The following is a 22,468-nucleotide window of genomic DNA, read 5'->3' on the forward strand; positions in this document are numbered from 1 at the left end:
AACAGCATAAAAACAGGGTGCCATTTTTCAAAAATATGCTATTTTATAAATTTGTATTTCTTTTAAAACCAAGGAGTTTGCTTTCCCTATTAAGATCAATCAGCCAGGCGTGGTGGCTGACACTGGTAATCCCAACACTTAGGGAGGCTAAAATAGGAGGATGGGTTGAGCCCGGCAGTTTGAGACCCATCTGGGCAACACAGCAAGACCCCATCTCTACAAAAAATAAAAAATAAAAACTTAGCTGGGTGTGGTGACACACACCTATAGTCTCAGCTACTTGGGAGTCTAAGGTGGGAAGATTGCATAAGGCTAGAAGGTGAAGGCCTGAAGGCCAGAGGCCTCGCCACTGCACTTGAGACTGGGAGACAGAGACACACCCTGTCTCCAAAAAAAAAAAGAGCAATCAATGGTGAGTCACCAAGCAACAGCTGTAGAAGTAAAAACTAAATACCTCACTTCTCCCCCCACTTCCCTGGGTGCCTCATTTCAAATTCCTTGGCCAATGACCTCCCTTTACTAAAGCTTTATTTACATTTCTGCAGTTCCACATCTGGAAAAGGAACTTCTAAACTTAATTTCACAAGAACACTTGGGGCTCTCTCGTGTCCCTTTTTATGGTAAAGATATTAAAGATTTGCCTGTTATTTTTCTGTTAAGGCTTTTTTTTCTAATTCTGCTTTTTGATGGGGTGACTGGGATACATCCTTAAGGCACAGTGTTTTAATGTTAAGAAATCAAATTGATTGACTGCATTTAAAAGAACAATCCCCATGTCTTCTCTCATCTTGTTTTGTTTGTTTGTTTTGTTTTGTTTTGTTTTTTTTTTTTTGGTCTATGAATTTTTAAGACATTGGTTTCAAGTGCTACTTCCCTGATCTTATTGTTGATTTTCCTCACAACATGAGCACATTTTGCAGAAGCCCTGAAAACATTGCTTTTCCCTGACCTAAACCACCTAATGTTTTCTTCCACCTGCACTCATTTGATTTCAGGCTTGATACTGTATTAAATGTTCAGAGCAAATGGATTGTGGTCTGTGGTTAAAAGGTACAAGAGGGAAAACTACATCATGTCACGTCTCTGCTAATGGTAGGTCAAGAGTAAACATCCATAAGCAGATGCAGCGGAATCTACCGCCCACTGGGGGAAAGTTCACTCTGGCTCTTTAAGAGTCAACAGCTTAGACTCATCCAGTGAATGTTTCAGCCCAGTCCCAGATTAGAGATGTGGGATCTCAATTTTACCATGCTAAAGCTGGCGGGTGGAGGTTGCACAAGGTCAGTGGTCTTTGTTCTGTGGTCCCTGAAGATCTAGAGGGCTTTCCAGGGGAGAAGTGGAATGCAAGAGAGTAAGCAGATCCCCTACTCCCAAATTTATACATTAAGCTTCCTTATTAAAGAGCAGTTTCGGAAACTACTACAATGCATGTCATCGAGATCCCCTCTCAGCTCTTTCTGTGACTATTCCATAGTCACCCCTGTTTCCTTTGAGCATTGGTGGGTATTTTAGCTCTCTCAGTAACAGCTTTTTCTATCAAAGAAACCCAGATGGCAATGGGCAAGGCTTACTTTTCTCTCTCGCCTTCCTACAGCAGGCACAAAGACCTGACACATGTTAAGCGTTCAATAAATGTTTGTTATGGTTGCTAATACTAGTTATCATATAGGCTACTACAAAATACATGATTACCTATTATCCCAACATCTACTGTTTCTTGCAGCAACATTCTATGACAGCAACAGTGACAGGAATAATATCAGCAGCAATACTAATTGCACAGGGCTTATGAAATACCTACCATGGGTAGGTCTTCTACTAGCTGGTTTATGTGTACTATCTCATTCAACCCCTTAATTTTCAAGTACTACTAGTCCTAATTTATGGGGATATTAATTAGGAAAGAGTGCAAGATAAGTCGAATCGTTTGCCCAAAAGAAATGAGCTAATAAACCTGGGCGCGGTAGCTCATGCCTGTAATCCCAGCAGTTTGGGAGGCTGAGGTGGGTGAATCACCTGAGGTCAGGAGTTTGAGACCAGCCTGGCCAACATGGAGAAACCCCATCTTTACTAAAAACATAAAAATTAGCCAGACGTGATGGCATGTGCCTGTAATCCCAGCTACTTGGAGAGGCTGAGACAAGAGAATTGGTTGAACCCAGGAGGCAGAGGTTGCGGTGAGCAGAGATTGCACCACTGCACTCCAGCCTGGACAACAAGCAAGACTCTGACTCAAAAAAAAAAAAAAAAAAAAAAAAAAACAAAGAAAGAAATGAGTTAATAAGTAGCAAGACTGGATTATAAGGTCAGGTTCATCTGAGCTCAGCTCTCATACTTTTTCTATGCACCACATTCTCTAAGACCTTGGCCCATTCTTAACATGTTTTTACATTGTCTAATACACTTGGTTTAACAGATAAGAAGCCTCACCTGTAACATGTAAACCTACCAAGATGGCTAACTAAGCTTTAGTAATTTCAAATAACAAATAGCCCAGTGAATCCAGGTTTTAAAAATAGAAAGCAAAGTATATTCTATCCTGTCTACCCCTACTGCTGTTGGTAAGCAAAAGATCAAACTCTTTAGCGGAACAAGTTGCATTTTAGCTTATTGGAAGTGGGTCTAAAAATTCTATCTGTGTATTTTTTATGGCCTAAATTCATGGAAATCAGGCTTTTGAAGGATGTTTTTTTACCTTCTGTAGTAGTCTGAGAGAGTATTTCTAGAGCTATAAAAACACTGAATATGTAAATTTTGGAAACATTTATATGTTAAAAATACTGAAAAGCAACCGTGTGTAAGCATTGCTAAAAGCAGGTAGGGGAGATGCCACATTTGCAGTTTGTAGACTCCCTAGAGCTCTCCATTAATTCTATCATGTCATTTACATGAAAATGGGGCTGTCCTTTGTATTAAGATGCCAAAACCAAATCACATGGACAATGCAAATGAGCAGGCAAAGAGTGCTTTGTCACAAAAATATGTAATTTATTTCAACAATTTCTCTGGATTTTTGATATCAAAGTCTCTTTATGACACTGACAGTCATCAAGCGGATGTTTGTCAAAGTACATTTCCCAGATGTCTAAATAAAACAGTTTTGCCTTGATGAGTTTTATACTCAGAGCTGGAGAAGACTGCACTCCTTTTTAATTTCTCTACTTTTTCAGTATGTGTCATTTCATTCTCTTTTCAATTTGACTCTCACCCCAAAATTTGAATAGTTAAGGTTCTAGTTAGTTGGACCCCCAAAAATGAAAAATCTCCCGTGATTGTTTTTATGGCAAGATAAAAACATTTCTATATGTTGTAATAACATGTAGAAAAATATTTATCCTCAATAGTAAGCCACAAGATACAAATGAGACCATCAACACCAAATAATTTTTGACTATCAAGCATAATATTTTTTTTCGTGATACCATTTAACAGAGACCAGAATGTGGTCAGAGGGTCGCTTATATCCATACTAATTACACTATTAGTTAGACCATTGTGGGTCAATTACACAATATTGTTGGAACTCAGTGTTGACATTCTATAGGAAGATTTTAGGAAATATCCAAACTCTTATTTTATGACACCTCCTCCTTAAGGATGTTACCCAAATTATGAAAAAATTCTTACATCAAAGATGTTTACCATAGTGGTAGAAAATAATGACAATCATTAAAAACACCTAAACCTCTTGCAATAACTTACCATCTTATTAAATGAAAGAAATACTTGGCAATCATTGGTAAAAGTTCTTGAACAAATTTTTAAAGTAATATTTTTAAATCTCTGCTATAATACAAATGAAAAAGCAAAATATAAATGTAAAATACATAGAGTCTTATGAAAAAAAAAATAAAAATAAGTACTGAGAAAAATAAGCCAAATACGTAACTGTCAGGGTCTTTGATGATTGCTGAAAGGTATTTATTTTTGAAATCCAGCTACTTGTCTCTGTTTTTCTCACACTCTACAATAAGTATATATTATATTGAAAGTAGGGACAAAGTGAATTCTAAAAAGCAAAAAAGAACTATGTACAGGGTCTTGACAACAGGTCATTGATAAAGGCTTAGTGTTCATTCTAAATTAAGGCTATGTAACATGGTTCTGTACACAGATGAAAAGCTCAATTTGGAAAAATCCACGTGTATACACTATAATTAATGGCATTTTCACCCAAACTAATTTGAAATTTTAATGTTTTAAAACAATGTCAAAAATCTTGAGTATTCACATATTTGGCACACACTTCTAAGAAGACGGCAGATGTATTCCATGTGTTTCCAGAGAAACATGAATGTACACATGAACGGAAGTTGCAGGAAGGCAGAGTCTAGTTAGCATGTGGAAGAATATTTGGTCTTCAGAGACATCCAGCAATGGAGTGGGCAGCCTAAGGACGTATTAACCCTCCTTAACTTGAATAGGATTTTAGCAGAAGCTGCAGCATCATACACTAATACAAATGAAACAACCTTCTCCCCATACTTTCTTTTAACGTCTGGGTAACCCCCATCTCAGTAAATAATAGCAATATCCACATACTTGCTAAAGACAAATATTTTAATCTTCCGTTTCCTTTGTCAGCCATATCTGATATATCAACAAACAACATCTCAAATCAATCCACTTTTCCCCATCCCCACGGCCACCATCCTGGTGCAAGTCAGAATCATATCTCCTGTTGACCACCGAAAGAGCCTCCTCAATTGTCCACACTCTTTCCTGTAATTCACTCTCCACATGGTCGCCTGAAAGCTACATCCACTGATATATCTGATTAAAGCCTAAATCAAATCACACCACTCCCTTACTTGTAGTTCTTCAAAGATTTCTCAAAGCACTAAAATGAAATCCCAAATTGAAAATTGAAATTCCTTTCCCCGATCCACAAAGACCAAAAATCTGGCCCCCACTATGTCTTCAATTTAATCCCAGGCCATTTGCTTCATCCATATTCATTTTTTTCCCTCTCTCTTTCTTTTGCTGTACTTGCCATTGGCTCCTGCCTGTTAGTTCTCTCCCAAGATGCTCACAGGGCTGGCTTCTTCTCAAATATGTCTTTGTTTAAATATCACTTCCCCTGGGAGGACTTCTGTGACCACCCCAACTAAAGTAGCCCCAAACATATTGTCTTTCATCCTCCTCTCTTGCTTCTTTCTATCATATTTCTTTTTCTTTTAAAAATTGATTTCTTCTAATGCAAGATCCAGGAGAGAAGGACCTTGTTCATCTTATCCATTGTTTCATTCAAAATGTCTGGCATCAAGCAATTGTTTAATTAATACCAATGGAACGAATGCCAGTGACACTTTATCATGACCACATTCTATGCGCAAGAACCCAAAGGCAATGTCTAAAGGGTCTGGTGGCTCACTGAGGAGCCTTCTTAGAGAGTTGTGCTGCCTCCTTCAAATCCCTCTGGTCCAAATGATGCATTAACTCTTTGGGAGCCATTTAATACAGTGACACTTCCTGGCATGATTATTTCCTGTTTGTCAAAAAAATAACACATTCTTTGAAGTGTAGCTATTGAAAAAATAGCTGTCAAGAACACGTGGGCATTTACTCTTAATTCCCTCTTATCACTCTCTGGCCATTCCCTGGGTGGAGGGTTCTGCACCCTTCTGGAGGGTCAGCACTTTGAAGGCAGATACCCGCTCTTAGACTTACACCTGGTTCCTCTTACATTTCATCCCTTCCAGCGCACATGCTAGTCATGTAGTAGGCGTTTGCATACTGGTGAGTGATTTAAAAACAAAACTGTGAAAACCAGGCATACTTTTAGCAATCCCTAGGAAGGTGAAGCTCTTTCATCTACAAAACTCCAACATATATTAATAAACTTTGCATCTATGCATTCAGGTATATCAAAAAGGTAATATGCTGTATATGTCTTTGGAGGGGAGGTAAATGCTGGCTTTGGGAGAATACGAAGGTAGCACTAGAAAGAGGGCCTATGGAGCTCTTGTGCAGGGAGAAAGTCGGAGGCGCTTTCTGTGAGTCTGTTATGGGAGCTGCCAAGGAACTGCCAGTTTCCCTCCACATGGACACATCTAGCCAGAGGAAGCTTGGGATAAGGGAACGATCACAGGTTTTGGATAGGGCCCGGACAAATCCCTGCCCCACCACCTACTAGCTGAACTTCCTCAAACAAGCCATTGAGCTTAGCTGAGGCTCAATTTCCCCTGCATGCAAAAAAAAATTTTGATGGTTATATCTACATTATAGAAATATTCAGAAGATTAAGTAAATTTATGTATGGAAAAGCTCCTGAAAGTCTTGGCACCCAGTAGATAGACATTTAATTTACATAAGCTTATTTCCTCCTTTTCCTGAGAACAGAGGAGAACACAGGGATGTCAGGTTTCCCACGCTGTAGAAATCTGAATAGTCTAAGAATTAAAAAGTAACCACACCATCATCCGAAGTCACTGTTTCCCTCATATCATTACCCCAGGAACTAACTCCTAGAATGATAATCCCTTTTAACAATATCTTCTTGATCCCAGCAGGGCTAAGGAGAGAGAGGGCACATCAAATTCTGGATTGGGTGGAAGGTAGATGATGGGGTCATTCACTGAAACATGAGACACAGGAAAAAAACAAGATGGTGAGTTTGGTTTGGGACTTGATGAATCTATAGTACCTGTTCAACATCCAAATGGGAATTTCCAGGAAGTGTTTGGATATACAGGTCTGAAACTCTGAAATGAGTTCAAGATGGAGATAGATACTTAGGAGAAATGATATAGGTAATAGTTAAAACCATAAGAGTGTGTGTGTGTGTGTGTGTGTGTGTGTGTGTTGGGAAGCGGGAGATGACACCCAGGGAGAATGTGTTAAGTGAGGGAAAAACTTGTTCAGAAAGGCTATCCTAGAAAATATCCACAATTATGAGGGTCAGCAGAAGCAGTGGGGTACTAGTGAATAGTAAACAGCCTGCTCTTGGAGTGAAGAGAAACTGATTTTAAACCTTTGCCAATTTCTATGGTGTAAATACTCTACCATAACCAACTTCAAGCTACCAACAGGATATGAACAGGCTTATAAAAGTTGTGAATTTTTTTTTTTTTTTGAGATGGAATCTCACTCTATAGCCCAGGCTGGAGTTCAGTGACATGATCTCAGCTCACTGCAGCCTCTGCCTCCCAGGCTCAAATGATCCTTCTGCCTCAGCCACCTGAGTAGCTGGGATTACAGGTAAGCGCCACCACACCCGGCTAGTTTTTATATTTTTAGTAGAGATGGGGTTTCACCATGTTGGTCAGGCTGGTCTCGAACTCCTGACCTCATGATACACCCACCTCAGCCTCCCAAAGTGCTGGGATTACAGGAGTGAGCCACTGTGCCCGGCTGTGAAAAATTAACATATGCTCTCACAAGCAGGTATAAGTCAGGAGGGTGGCAGGAAGGAGAGAATGCAAAGGATTAGGCAAAACCAACCAAATAGTAGGGGAGTAAATGGAAAAAAAGGAAACAAAGACAGCAATGTTATGAAAACCAAGGGACTTGAGTTTCTCAGTAGGGATTGTGGCAATCACAATAGAAAGTCTCTACTACAAGTATAAAAATTAGCCAGGCATAGTGGTGGGCACCTGTAATCCCAGATACTTGGGACTCTGAGGTGAGAGAATCGCTTGAAACCAGGAGGTGGAGGTTGTGGTGAGCCAAGATCATACCACTGCACTCCAATCTGGGTGAAACAGCGAGTCTCTCGTCTCAAATGAAAAAGAAGAAAGAAAGTTCCAGGAGGTGAACAGGTAAACACAAAAGATGTCATTAGGATTTACCAATGTGTAGTTGAGTGAGGTCTCAGAGGCAGATTCAGAGAAAGGGTAAGAAGCTAGTCAAACTGTCGTAAGAACAAACAAATGAGAAGGAAGTGAAGACATAGAGAGAGAGTCTTTTCCAAACAATGGCTTAGGAAGGGAGGAGAGAAATCAAGCAATGTCTCCAGTGGGAGGGAGGATCAAAGTAAGGTAGAGTTTGCGCACGATCTGAGAAACATGAGCCACAAAGTGGACAAGAGAGTAGCAGCCAAAACATGGTGGAGATCAATGGCTGCCCAATGTTCTTCTGCCTACTCTGTTAGTATTACTTTTACCATAAAAGAAACAGTAGAGATCCAGCTTGATTTCTGAGATCACAGGCAGTTGGGAGCAATCCTGATCCTTTTATGTTCTAGCTTTGTGATCTCAGACAAAGCTCATTTCCTCAGCTGTAAAATGGAGATAATAATAGCCCCACCTTGGCCGGGCGCGGTGGCTCAAGCCTGTAATCCCAGCACTTTGGGAGGCCGAGACGGGCGGATCACGAGGTCAGGAGATCGAGACTATCCTGGCTAACACGGTGAAACCCTGTAAAATACAAAAAACTAGCCGGGCGAGGTGGTGGGCGCCTGTAGTCCCAGCTACTCGGGAGGCTGAGGCAGGAGAATGGCGTGAACCCGGGAGGCGGAGCTTGCAGTGAGCTGAGATCCGGCCACTGCACTCCAGCCTGGGTGACAGAGCAAGACTCCGTCTCAAAAAAAAAAAAATAAAATAAAATAATAGCCCCAACTTTTGGGGTTTTTATAAAGATGCAATTATCTAAAACATGCAAAGCTCCTATCAGAGTACGTGGCATATAGTAGGTCCTAGATACATTTTAGTCTCCATCTCTTACCCAGAACATTAAAGCATTAAAACGAAAATTACCAAGGTATCCTGTGCTCTGCCCATGACTAGGGAGGAAGGAAATGTTCCTTCTGCTGTGTAAATCACACAGCTTCAGACACATGAAAAGATAAACAGGATGGATCTTTCTTTTCCCTTCATACACATCTGCAGTGCGACGAAGTGATGAACATCCACACATGTGGGATGAACTAGGAGCTGCCACATGAAGGAAAATCCATTCATAAAGTACTTGGAGGATCATCTGGACAAAAGATGTTATATGAATATCTGTGATCATTACCAATTACATATTCCATTGGTATGAATCATCAGAAGATATAGCATGAATAACTTCAGAAGATAATATCTAGGAAATTCACTTTCTTCATTTTTTCCTAATTTGACATTAGTTATTTTTAGGATGTTATTAGTTTGTTTTTTGTGTGAATTAAATACAAGAGTAACATTTATTTTTAAATCCCTTAAATTATTCTTTTGGGGCTAAAAACTTTATTTTCCTATAGTAAATATAAGAAAGGTAGTTACAGGAGTATAAAAGTCAGTCACTAATATGTAAATTAAACAAACTGATCCACACATTTTAAGTAATAGTGGTTACTGTATCCTGGACCTCATATAAATATTGAAGTAAGTTTATTTATATTAGTTGGCCAGAATTTGAAGATAAAAGAAGAAAGATCACTTTAAGTTTAGAAAAATCTTTGGCCCAAATCTCTGTAACAGTTTAGGTAGGCAACACTTCTCATAGAAAGCAACCAAAAGAAAGCCTTCTCTTCCAGAAAATACCATCACATTTTCAAATACGCATGTACTATAATTCTTCCTGTTGAATAAGCAATACAAATGTCTCTTCGTGTGCTATTATGCTACAAGAATTAAGAAGACATGTTTTTATAATGTTTTAAATTATCCATTTCAATTACTAAATCAACAAAATGAAACAGCAGCCTATGGATTGAGAAAAAAATATTTGCAAACCATGTATCTCATAAAGGGTTAACATCCCAAATTTGCAAATAACTCATACTACTCAATAGTGAAAAAACAAATAATCCAGTTAGAAAATGAGCAAAAGAACCGAATAGACATTTTTTTCTAAAAGAGACATAAAAATGGTCAATATGTGTATGGAAAGGTGTTCAACATTATTAATAGCAGAGAAATGCAGATCAAAACCATTATGAGATACCACCTCACATCTGTTAGGGTGGCTGTTACCAAAAAGTCAAAAGACAAATGGTGAGGATGTGGAGAAAAATGAATCCTTGTACACTATTGGTGGAAATGTAGATTAGTACAGCCATTATGGAAAACAGTATGGACTTGGTAGAACTAACATATGAATTAGTAATCCCTCTTCTGGACATATACCCAAAGGAAATAAAATCACTACCTAATAAAGATATTTGCACTCCCATGTTCACTGCAGTATTTTCCACAATAGTCAAGATATAAGTACAACCTGTGTCCATCAGTGGATGACGGGGAAAAGGAACTGTGGTACATATATGCAATGGAATGTTATTTGGCACCACAAAAAGAATGAGATCTTGCCATTTGCTACAGCATGGATGAGCCTGGAGAACATTACGTGAAGTGAAATAAGCCAGATACAGAAATAAAAATACTACACAATCTCACCTATATGTGAAATCTTTTTTAAAAAATTTAAATATACAGAGATACATAATAAAACAGTGGTTACCAGGGATAGCAGGGGGTGAGGGGGGAGGAAATGGGAAGACGTAGATTGAAGAATGTAAAATAACAGATGTAGGATGAATCAGTCTAGAGATTAAATATTTGTACATGAAGACTACAGGTAATATAACTGTATGGTATATGTGATTCTTACTAAATGAGTAGATTTTAGCTGCTCTTGCCACAAAAAACAAAACAAAACAAATGGATAAGTATGTGAGATTATGGATATGTTATTTGCTTTACTATAGTAGCCTTTGTACTATCTCTAGGTATTCAATAATATCATATTGTATACCTTAAATATACACAATAAAGTTTACTTTTAAAAATTAATTCATAAACATATTCTATTTGTAAAAAATAAAAATTCCAAATAAATTTGAAGTCACAGTTATATAATTCTATTGTGGGTTCGTCCCCTCAATCCAAAATAATAGTAGTTGTTTTGCTATGTGTCCTTCCAGATATTTTTTATTTTCCTCTGCATTTAAATATAAATATACATATACATAGACATAGACACACACACACACGTGAAATATATACAATGTATTGTTTATTGTTAAAAAATGCAATGATGTAGAGTATATTACTTACCGATTCCCCTTCCCTAGGGGAGGAACTATGGAGAAGAATTTATAAGTAATATACTTTACGTCTACATATATGTTATACATATATGTTATATATAACTATTATACATAACTTTATAATATATGTGTTATATGTAATAGTTGTGTGTGTGTATATATATAACTGTTTCATGTAGAGGAGGAGGATTAAAGAGTGATATATGCTATATTAATGAACAACACATTTTAAGCCTTTCTATGTTAGTACATTTCATACAATGTGGCATTTTACTATGTATGGATGCACATTAATATTATTATTCTTTTTTATTATACTTTAAGTTCTAGGGTACATGTGTTCAACATGCAGGTTTGTTACATATGTATACATGTGCCATGGTGGTGGATGCACATGGTTATTTAAGCTTTGCCCTATTGGTGGAGATATAGTTGCAAGATTCAGAGAAAGGGTAGGAAGCAAGATTTATCAAAGATCATTTATCAAAGATCATTTATATACAAATATAATCTCACTTCTAAAAATCAGTAAGAAAAAGACAAACAACCCAATAGAAAAAATGGGCAAAAGATATGGACAGTCAGTATACAGAAGGAAATGCCTACAAAAATAATGCTCAACCTCAGTATTATCTAAGGTAACTGTTCTCAAGTAGTCTCTGAGATCATTTCCAGGGATACACATGATTAAAACTACTTTCATCAAAATTTTACACTCACTATTTGCCTTTTGCTCTGTGTTGACATTGCACTGAGAGTGCCCAGCAATAGTGAGAAAAACTAGGGTTCCTTAGCACAAATCACAAATCCTTAGCAATGGTACCAAGCTATATAGAAGTAATCATATTTGTCACCACCATGCACTCAGAGTTTTACAAAATTCCCTGATGAAGCAGTACAAATTATAAATTATATCTCTACCATGGAGTACATGAGTTTTTAATTTTCTGAAGGACAGACAGAATGAGAAGAATAAAGACCATCCTAGGAAAAACACTTGTATGCTTGTTGCAAGCTCAACTAGTGGCTTATTTTGTACAATGCCATTTTAGTTGAAAAGCAACCCAAAAATTATAGTTATTCAGATGTATATTTGGCAGATATTTTCCAAAAGTGAACAAAGTGAGCCAATCACATCAAGGAAGAAAATTCACGGTATTTATTGTCAATGATAAACTTTGAGCTTTCTTGAAAAAAATAAATGTTAGGAAAGTTATATCTGCCTCTGTGAGTTTAATACTTTAATACTTAAAGGCTTTTCTGATGAGATTGATGATGATATCAATGAGCGTGATTTTTTTGTTGTTGCATAATGAAATGTGTCAAATTTGGAAGATAACGCAAAACTAAGTGAACTAATATTTTCCAAATAACCAATGCATGCTATTATAAATTCATGAGTGGGTAAAATATCCATTCAAAGTGCAAGACGGACTAATGGATTTTAATATTACAGAGCATGAAAAGTTCATTGATATGGTTTCAGATTCCACACTAAAGCTAACACTTAAGAAAATACCACTTACAGAGTTTGGATGTAGCAACCAAGAGTATTTATTTTTATCTCAAGAGATTTCCAGAGTATTCCTTTCTTTTCCAATCCCAAATCTATGTGAGGCCAATTTTCTTCAAACAAAACAAATCAGTAGAGTGAATGCAGAAACTAATATGAAAATCCATGCACCCTTTATTAAACAAATATTAAAGAAATTTGCAAACATTTGAAACAATGCCGAAACAAAACTTCTTTGGAGTTCTCAAAATTTTTAAAGAGTGTCAGATGATCTTGAGATCAAAATCTTTGATATTCCTGGTCAGGGAAATGGAAGTTAAATTTAGATATCATTTTATATTCATCAGCTTGGCTAAAATTTTCAAAATTAATAATATCAAGTGTTAGCGAGAGTAGACAGAAGTGAATATTCTCACACTGAATCCTAAAGGGAATGTAAATTGGTAAAGTCACTTTTAAGTACAATTAAGCTGTATCTCTTACAGAGGTTAGCCAGCGTTTTCAATGAAAAGCATGTGGTAAATATCAGTATCTTAGATTTTGCAAGCCAAAGTTTTAACTACTCAACTCTGCCACTGCAGCACAATAGCACCCATAGAGGGTGTGGATTGGCATAGCTGTGTTACAATATAACTTATTTATATTTAAAATGTGTATGTTCTGCAACTCCATAATTCTGTCCTTAAGTACTTACTCTAAAGAAATGCTCACACCTATATAATGTTTAATAGACTTTGGGCACCGTTCTAATCACTACTACCGATTTAATCCTCACAACAGCCCTATGAGATAAATATTATTGGTTTCTTTATTTTTATAGAGGAAGAAATTGAGGCCAGAGTGGTTAAGTAGCTTGTCTAAAGTTATACAGCTAATGCATGTCATTGTAGCATTGTTTTGTATGGCAAAATTATAGAAGTAACCTAAATGTTCAGAGACATTAAATACTATTTTTTATCTGGTTTGTGTCTTTCCTTATACAGATTGCTCAAAATTAAGTAGTTCCCTGCCTGTATTTCTTGCTATTCAAATTTTCTGAAGTAGATTTGAAGTCCCACTTTCTTCTTAGAGCTTTTGTTGACTATGCAAGCCCATCGAGACCCCGTTACTAATTCTCACAGAACATTCTCTCTGGAGCTTATGGAATACCTATGGAGTGTATGTCCTCAATGATAATATGTTGTCAGGTGGCAGCAGAGGCAGGTCAGGGGAAGTCCTTTGTTTCCTTGACATGTCTCTGTCCCTTGGTAGACCAACAGTTCCTCAAGGATTGGGAAGGAATGGAATCTTATGTGCCCTTTTCATTCCTCACTGTCTATGACCATCTCTACCACCTCCACTTCTACTACTCACATCCAAGCCACCATCCTTTCTAGTCTGAACTGAAAAAGTCTCCAAATGGATAGCCCTGCTTCCATTCTTGCCTACCGTGATCTTCATAGCATCCATTCTTGCCATACGTGATCTTCATAGCATCCAGGGTGAGCATTACACAAAGTTTAATTCAGATCAAAAGCTCAACCCATAAGCCTCCCGTGGCTTCTCACTGGACAAAATCACAAGTGTTCACCACAGCCTTCAAAGCCTGACTTCCTTTAATCTGACCTCCTGTCCCTGGACTGCCCTGGCTTACTCTGCTCCAGGCACACAGAGGTCTTTGCCATTTCCCATGACAGGCTGAGACACTCCTGCTGCATGGCCTTGGCACTGGCTCTTCCCTCTGCCTGGATGCTCTTCCTCGAAATGTTGGCAAGCTTCATCCTCTCACTTCATGAAGGTCTCTGCTCAAATGAACCCTCAGCAGTAAGGCTTTCTCTGACTACCCTGTCCAAACAAGCAAACCTCCCAACCCAACTTCTTTACTCTCTCTTCCCTTACTCAGTGTTAGGCTCTTCATATCACATACCAGAATGTAGTACATCTTGTATTCATATTTATTTGTTTACGGTCCCTCCCTCCCCTCAGCTCAACCTAAAATAATGCCTGGGACTTGGTTGTTCAATACATATATTGACTGAATAAGCCTCAGTTTCCTCACTTCTAAAATGGCAATAATACTTGTGCCTCACAAAATTGATATTAATAATAATTACTGATTATTTGATTATTAAAATACAGCAAGTGATGCCTGGTATATTGCTAAATTCTTTGCCTGCATTATCTCACACAATTCTAGTAACAGCCCAATGAGATAGGTAAGATCATTATTCCCCACTTTACAGATAAGGAAACTGAGGCATAGAAAGGATGAGTCACTTCCCAGGTTCACAGCTGTGCCAATAATACTCAAAGCAAGGAGTTGCTCCCAGAGCTAAGTAGAATAAAGAATGGGCAGGCATGGTGAAAGCATCGAGCGCTTTATAAATGCAAGGAATTCCTGTTTACATTATTGCTCCAAGGAGGGCTTTGTGCATGATGCAAGAATTCCCCCTGCAACTAGACAAACCAGTGGTTGGGCTTCAGGAGAACTGGGTCTCAGTGAGTCACTGTGACTGAGAGGGACTGCTCAGGTGAAAAGAAGACTTTTCCCTCACAACGAACTTTTCTTACACACTGCTTGGGAAGGGTGTTTGCTAAGTCTGTTTTCTGATCAGATAACAGTTTGACACTAATTCTTCTATTTTCAGCTGGCACCAGACCCAGTCCTCGACTTTATCACCCATCGGTTATCTGTGTCGCCTGAAGGAACTCCGGGTAAGGTACAGGAAAAAGGTGGGGGTATTGTTGGAGCTTCCTGCTGGCCAGTACACTGGCCTATTGTTGGATTTATTTTTTTAAACTATCACATCACAATTATTTCGGCAACATCCTTTTTCCATCCTGGACCTGATACAATATTTATTGAACTATACAAACTGCGTCAATACACAATTCTTTCCGTATTGTTGCCCAAGTTCTTTAGAATATCTTTTAAAAAATTAATATCCATTAAAATATTTTGGTAATTGACACATGATCAGCCAACTCTCCATGCTTCAAATTATGATTTTTTTTAAAGAGTCTTCAGATAGAACTTTGCTCAACTGCTACATTTTTAAAAAACAAATGACAAAAAATGACATTTCTTGAGATTACTAAGTGCCAGCCACTATACTATGCTTCATTTGTTACAGCACTACCACCACCTGTTAATATTGCCATTTTACAGATGAGGAAACTGAGCTAAGAGACATGGTATAATCACATTCCCAATAAGTCATGAATGCTTACTCTGATCCCTGGGAGTCCTACTCCAGATCTCTGACTACGTTTCAACAAAAGAAAAAGAAAAATGACTTGTCCTTGAATCGTTTTGCTGCTTTAACTTGTGTTCAGCTGAATTCTGTAAGTAGTGAACATACAGAGCTAGGCCCCCATCACCATCAAGGCTGGTGGTATGCCCTGGTGATTCTTTCATGTGCACCTTAATAAGAGCCATTTGACTAGCTATTAAACCGCATTTTGAAAGCCATAACAGTATGGCAATACTGAAGCTGCTACAATACCCCATTTCTGTTTTCCCCTCCTAATTACTTCTATTGGATTATAGGAGCAAACCTTAACAACCAAAGCAGCATCTTGAGACCTGCTCTTTGCATCCTCATTAGGTGTGCATTACTTTTCCCTACAACTATCCATTCGGATTCTTTAACTGTGGTGTGACCAGAATCATCGACTCAGAGACTCAGTACAGAGAACTTGTAGAGCTGGGAGGGGCCATCTTTATTTTATTGAAAATAGGATGTCCAAAGAGGAAGGTGACTTTTCAAGGGCCACACATTCACAGTACCAGAGGAGTTACTGAAAAGAAAAAGAAGCAATGTTCATTGACAATCTGCTATGTGCTAGACACATTGCGTAATGAAATAACAGCAGTGATAAAGATAAATATAAAAAGTGACATATATTGAACATTTCAAATTTCTCAGGCACTATGCAAAATGCTTAACGTGAATTTTTTTAATCCTCTCCAATTTAGAGACAAGTACTATTTTATTACTCCCATTGGACAGATGAGAAAACCTCTCAGAAAACCATGCCAGTCATGGAGATAGAATTCAAAGACCCAAAGCTACCCAGCAACATGGCCCTGGCTTTATTTCAAACACGGGAAAATGCACTCAAAGTGCAGCCCTAACCTGGCCAAAAGAGTATCGTCCTAACCGGATTTCTGCTGAGACAAACATGGAAGAAGACAGATGGATTTGGGTAGCCAGGAAAGTAATGTTACCTGCCAGTCCCACTGGCTCTTTCCATCATGTGCAATTTATCTGCACTTTCCTGTACCATTTAAATACTAATGAGACCTTTAAGAAATGCATCATAAAAGCATTTTCTGCCAAATAATTCAGAAGCCATGATCTTTCAGGTAAAAGGAACACCACTGTCCACACACACACACACACACACACACACACACACACACACACAAAGTGGCTCCTGTATCAGAGCAGATGTACAATCTTCTCAGGCTATCTCTGTGTGAAACCCACAGGTCTCTATCTCACTGATTCATCTCTGATCAAACTTTGAAGAAAATGACACCAGCCATCTGCCTATACTTTTATAAATGAGTGCCACCTAAGGCTGCCACCCATCATCTCTGTGACCTCAGGTAAGTCACTCAATATCTCTGGGCCAGGTTTGTTCATCTGCCAGAGTAGAGGTGGACTGAACAAAATAGGTGGTTTCTCACAGCCAAACGCTCTAGGATTTCTTGACAAAGCATTCTAAGATGATCTCATTCAATGAGCACTTGCTTCATGATCAGACTATTCAATGAGAGACTCTATAATGCTGAAGCATTATTGGCGGTGATCCACATTTGTGGACTAAGTCATGGCTGGTGAATGTATTTTATATCCAGCAATACTGTGACCTTGGCTACACTGTAATTCTTTACCACATGGATCCAAATCTGCTTAGTGAAAAAAAAACTGAATACCCCAGGGCCATTCCTACAGCTATAAAAAAAAAATCAATCTAAAATAATTTGCCAAAAAAGCAGCGTTCGTATTGACACAAGGATTCTGTAGCTTAAATATACTAGGCATGGTAACTCAAAAGACCTCCCCCAAAGCAGCAGGCTTCATTAGGGTATGGAGGACTTCTCTGCTTGACTCTGAGTCTATGAAGAACATATATATCAAATATAATCATTGGAATGTTCATAAAAATGCTTGTCCTAACCACTGGGTTTTTGTCTTCTTATATATGCTGTACAGATGAGAAAGTCAAGCACGGGCTTACCAAACTGATCAAAAGAGATGAAAAAGAATGTGATTTTCAGTCAGAACCCAACCAGTTATAGCCCTGAATCACTGCAGGTCAGGGTTTCTCCACCTTGGCAACATTGACCTTGGGGCTGGATGGTTCATGCTGTAGGGGACTGTCCTATGAATTGTCTGCTGCGTTAGATGCCAGTAGTGTCCCCCACCCCAAGTTGTGACAGCCAAAAATGTCTCCAGACTTTGACAAGTGTTCCCTATGGGACCGTCACTATAGCGCTATAGTTGCTCAAAGAACACAACAGAAATAACAATTCTTCAGCTTCCCTGATGACCAAAGCCTGGCTTAGACCTTCTCTCTTCCCCACAGCTGACTCCATTTCTTCTAACCTTCTCACCAATCCCAGGCCTCCTTCTAATCACAGGGATTATTATGCCAGTTCCTGCTTTCAAACTCTCAAGCCTTGTCCTCATGGGCTGCAGAATCTCAAATATGGCTTTTTGTGGCCTCCAGCCATGAGTCAGCCCTGGTCCTGCTGCCCTAGCCATATGGTAGCAACAGACAGCCACAGACACACTACGCCTCGCCACTCCTCCCTTGCACATGCTGTTCCCCTGCCTGCAATGCCATTCCTGTCTCTCAAACAAACAGAAAATGGGCAGATTCATCCTCCCGAACCCATACACCTGCGGGGAATACTCCCTAGGTGCTCAAGAGCTATTAGTGGAACTAAATTGACTCTTTGCTCAGATGCCCCAGCCCTCGACGTCAGTCAGGTTACCCAATCCCCTCAGACCTCAGTTTCCTCCTCTGGAAGATGGGTGCAAAGATTCTTCCCATACAAGGTTGTTGTGAGAAATAAAGGACATCGAGGCTGCCACATAGTGAGTTCTCATCCAAAACTTACTTTATCTTCCTGTTCCATGGAGATTATTTTACAAGAATGGGCACAATCTCTGGGCTATATCTTTACATGCTTAGTATACAGAAATAGAACTAAAAACCTTAGTCTCTTTCTTTTGAATACTGAGTAATACATCATTTTTTTCACTTTTGGTTTTTTTTTTTTATTTTTCTCCTAAATATTTGGAAGGAGAAGCCCAAGTTTGACACCAGCATAAGGATGGAAGCTGCTCTAATGTTATGTGAATCAAAGAGCCCTGGCCGGGCATGGTGGCTCACACCTGTAATCCCAGCACTTTGGGAGGCCAAGGCGGGTGGATCACCTGAAGTTGAGAGTTCAAGACCAGCCTGACCAACATAGAGAAACCCTGTCTCTACTAAAAATACAAAATTAGCTGAGCGTGGTGGTGGATGCCTGTAATCCTAGCTACTCAGGAGGCTGAGATAGGAAAATTGCTTGAACCCGGGAGGTGGAGGTTGCAGTGAGCCGAGATCACACCACTGCACTCCAGCCTAGGCAACAAGAGTGAAACTCCGTCTCAAAAAAAAAAAAAAAAGCCCTCTGGCTCTGGCCCTTGGTGAATTCCCTCCAAATAGCTCTATCTGTGACCCACAACGTTTGCAACCATCAGTAGTTTTTAGAAGGTGTCCAGTTTCCCACGGGAATATAAGGAAATTGGAATTATTAAACCAAACGATAAGAGAGATGGGAACAAAGCCACAGTCCTCCGCCCCTGAAGTCCAGCAAATTTGAACTTCTTTGTGCAACTCTTATAAAGATGCCAAGCCCCTCAGAGATTGGCGACCAGGAAAAGGAAGAGGATGAGGAAAGGAAAGAGCGTCCAGCGAGTCAGAGTCAGCTGAGTAAGGGAGCCATCCATCACCAGTGCTTCCTGGGCAGCCCGCATGGTTCCAGTCACAGAGGGCACGGGCTCCAGCCAGTCAAGGACAGAGGAAAAAAACAACCTTGGCTTTGCTTTATTAGTTAAGTGAACGAGTCCTTAAGAGTATTGATGTATTGACTAATGATTCCAACATCCAGCACGCTGAGTGCTCACATGTTTAAAGGGCAAGAGTTACAAATCAACAACTTATTAATTTAATTCCTCTTTGAAAAGGTGCCAAAGGTAGAGAAAGCAGAAAGAGAGGAGCGTTTATCATGTTTCCCGCTTCTCCTCTCTTAGCTAGTGAATAATCATAAACACCAGCTTATTTAAGTGCAGATTCCTGGGCCCCACATTCAGGTATTTGATTGTATTAGGTGATGGTTTAAGCCAGGGAATTTGCATTTCTTTACTCTTCACCTCCCACACCAAAGGATTGTGGTACAAGTGGGGAGCAAACCATTTTGAGAAACACTATTGGCAAGAGCTGATATCTGTGTTTTCTCCCACTTGACAGCTACGCCCTGCTACATTTCCCAACCCCTCTGCAAGGAGCTGGATGGAGCCAGGTGACTGAGTTTTATACAACAGAGGTGGGTCGGATGTGCACCACTTCCAGGCCCGACTCTAAGACCTCCTCCACCAGCCTCATATTCTCTTTTTGCTTGTTGCCTGGTTGGATGAAGAGGCTTCAAAGGAAGCCCAGCTGCTAATGAGGAGGTCCCTGAATGATTCAGTGATGCAGAATCTCATCCCTACTTCCACCTCCCCGTACTCTACTGTCATTCACACGAGCGAGAGGGAGAGAGAGAAAAACCACCACCACCACCACCACCACACCTACAGCAAAAACTCTTTATTTTATTAAGGCACTGAGATTCAACAGATTTTTTTTCAGTTGCTAGTCTAACCTGGCAAATATACATTAGTCTTTTCTATTCTACAATTTTATTAGATCTTCATTCTAAAGATGCAGGGTAAATGTTTTAAGGGCAAAACTAGGAAACAAACACAGGGGAAAATCAAAGAGTGATTCATCACATCAAAATCCAACCCTGCTTTTCAGATATGGTAATAAAAACTCCTTAAAATAGAATAGTTCTCTTGGACTTTCTTTGCACAGACAAGATGACACCATAGATCTCTCTGCAGGTCTTGGTGCCAAACTAATACAATATAGTAAGTGTAAGACTCGGGTAAAATGTAAAGTAAACACTAAAGATGGGTAGGTCAATTACCCCCAGAGTATTAATTAAAGGCCCTTCTCGGGGCACTAGAAATACAAAGGAACCTGTCACAGAGACAAGAAAAGGGAACTGCGACCAACTCTTAAGAAATAGCCCATACTGGTTGGGCGCAGGGGCTCACCCCTATAATCTTAGCACTTTGGGAGGCCGAGGTGGATGGATCACCTGAGGTCAGGAGTTTGAGACCAGCCTGGACAACATGGTGAAACCCCGTCTCTACTAAAAAAAAAAAAAAAAAAAAATTATCCAGGCATGGTGGTGTGCGCCTGTAATCCCAGCTACTTGGGAGGCTGAGGCAGGAGAATCACTTGAACCCAGGAGGCAGAGGTTGCAGTGAGCAGAGATCATGCCACTTCACTTCAGCCTGGGCAAAAGAGCGAAAAATCCATCTAAACAGAAAAGAAGAAAAAATAGTCCATACTGTACACGGGCCAGGCGCAGTGGCTCACACCTATAATCCCAGCACTTTGGGAGGTCGAAGCGGGCAGATCTCTTGAGGTCAGGAGTTAAGAGACCCACCCACCTGGCCAACATGGTGAAACCCTGTCTCTTCTAAAAATACAAAATTTAACTGGGCGTGGTGGTGTGAGCCTGTAGTCCCAGCTTCTAGGGAGACTGAGGCAGGAGAATCACTGGAACCTGGGAGATGGAGGTTGCAGTGAGCAGAGAGAGCGCCACTGCACTCCACCCTGGGTGACAGAGCGAGGCTCCATCTCAAAAAAAAAAAAAAAAAAAAGAAAGAAAGGAAAGGAAAGGAAAGAAAAGAAAAGAAAAGAAAAGAAAGGAAGGAAGAGCCCATACCTAGAGTTTACATGGTCATCTTGACACCCCCCTGGGCTCCACTGACCAGTATTCAGAAACGACTGCCCTCAGCGCTATTGCAGGAAGCCCCTGCATTCTTCACAGGAAGGAAAAATAAGCATGGGAACGCTCCCTGCCTCCAGCTTGATGCACAGGGGCTTGGGCTGGGCTGGCAGCAGTCTCAGCTCCACAAGCCCTGCTGGAGACGGCATTAAGGGCACCTCCTCACACCAGCTCCTGTGATCATCAGGATGCCCCTGCCTCCAAGAGAAGGGCCATTTTCCATCTGGTAAATGTGTCCATGTCCCTTTCCATGGAGGAAAAAGCATCTCCAACTCTCTTCTTTCTCTGTAAGTTAAATCAGCTTCACACCAGCAGAGAGCCATTGACAACCGACTCTAGGGTTCAGCTCTTTGCACGTGGCTGTCTACAGTCACTCTGGGGATAATCCAACTTGACTTTGGAAAAAACAAAGAGAAGGGGTATTCATCTGAGGGAGCTCAGGAATAGAATCTCTCATTCACCCTTCCAGCCACACTGGCCTCGTTGCCCCATGGACACTCCAAACATATTCCCACTTTTGTGCTTGCCACTTTCTCCGTCTAGAATATTCTTCCCCAAACCTTCACAGGGTTGCTGCCTCAGCTTCCTGCATGCCCCTGCTCCAGCGTTCTCCCGGAGAAACTTCCTCTCTAAATCAGCTACCCCCATTCAGGCACTCTCTAACCCCTTGTCTCATTTTATTTTTCTTCAAAGGCCTTATCTCCACATGGAAGTCTAGTAATTGTTGTTCCTGCCTAACAGGATATCTACAGAGGACTCTGTGATAAGAGCTGGGACCTGGAGAATAGGAAGGTGAGTGTGCCGATTTTCTTTCCCCTGAGTGCCATTTAAAAACAATCAATACACAAAAAGGCATCAATATGGAAAATACACGATA

The 22,468-nt window shown here is 39.9% G+C and overlaps 1 protein-coding gene across 39 annotated transcripts in view; it reads right to left on the minus strand.

Annotated features, from left to right (window-relative positions):
* LDB2 (LIM domain binding 2) overlaps nucleotides 1-22,468 on the minus strand; it is a 391,560-nt gene that overhangs the window by 336,587 nt on the left and 32,505 nt on the right. For 3 of the 39 annotated variants that reach the window (XM_078001906.1, XM_078001905.1, XM_078001891.1), the window contains exon 1: nucleotides 13,914-14,110. In XM_078001906.1, coding sequence (XP_077858032.1) covers nucleotides 13,914-13,943 — 30 coding nt within the window. In that variant the 5' untranslated portion in view covers nucleotides 13,944-14,110. 39 annotated transcript variants of the gene reach the window in all.

This window comes from Macaca mulatta, chromosome 5 (assembly GCF_049350105.2).
Source record: "Macaca mulatta isolate MMU2019108-1 chromosome 5, T2T-MMU8v2.0, whole genome shotgun sequence".
In the NCBI taxonomy this organism is placed as follows: Eukaryota; Metazoa; Chordata; class Mammalia; order Primates; family Cercopithecidae; genus Macaca; species Macaca mulatta.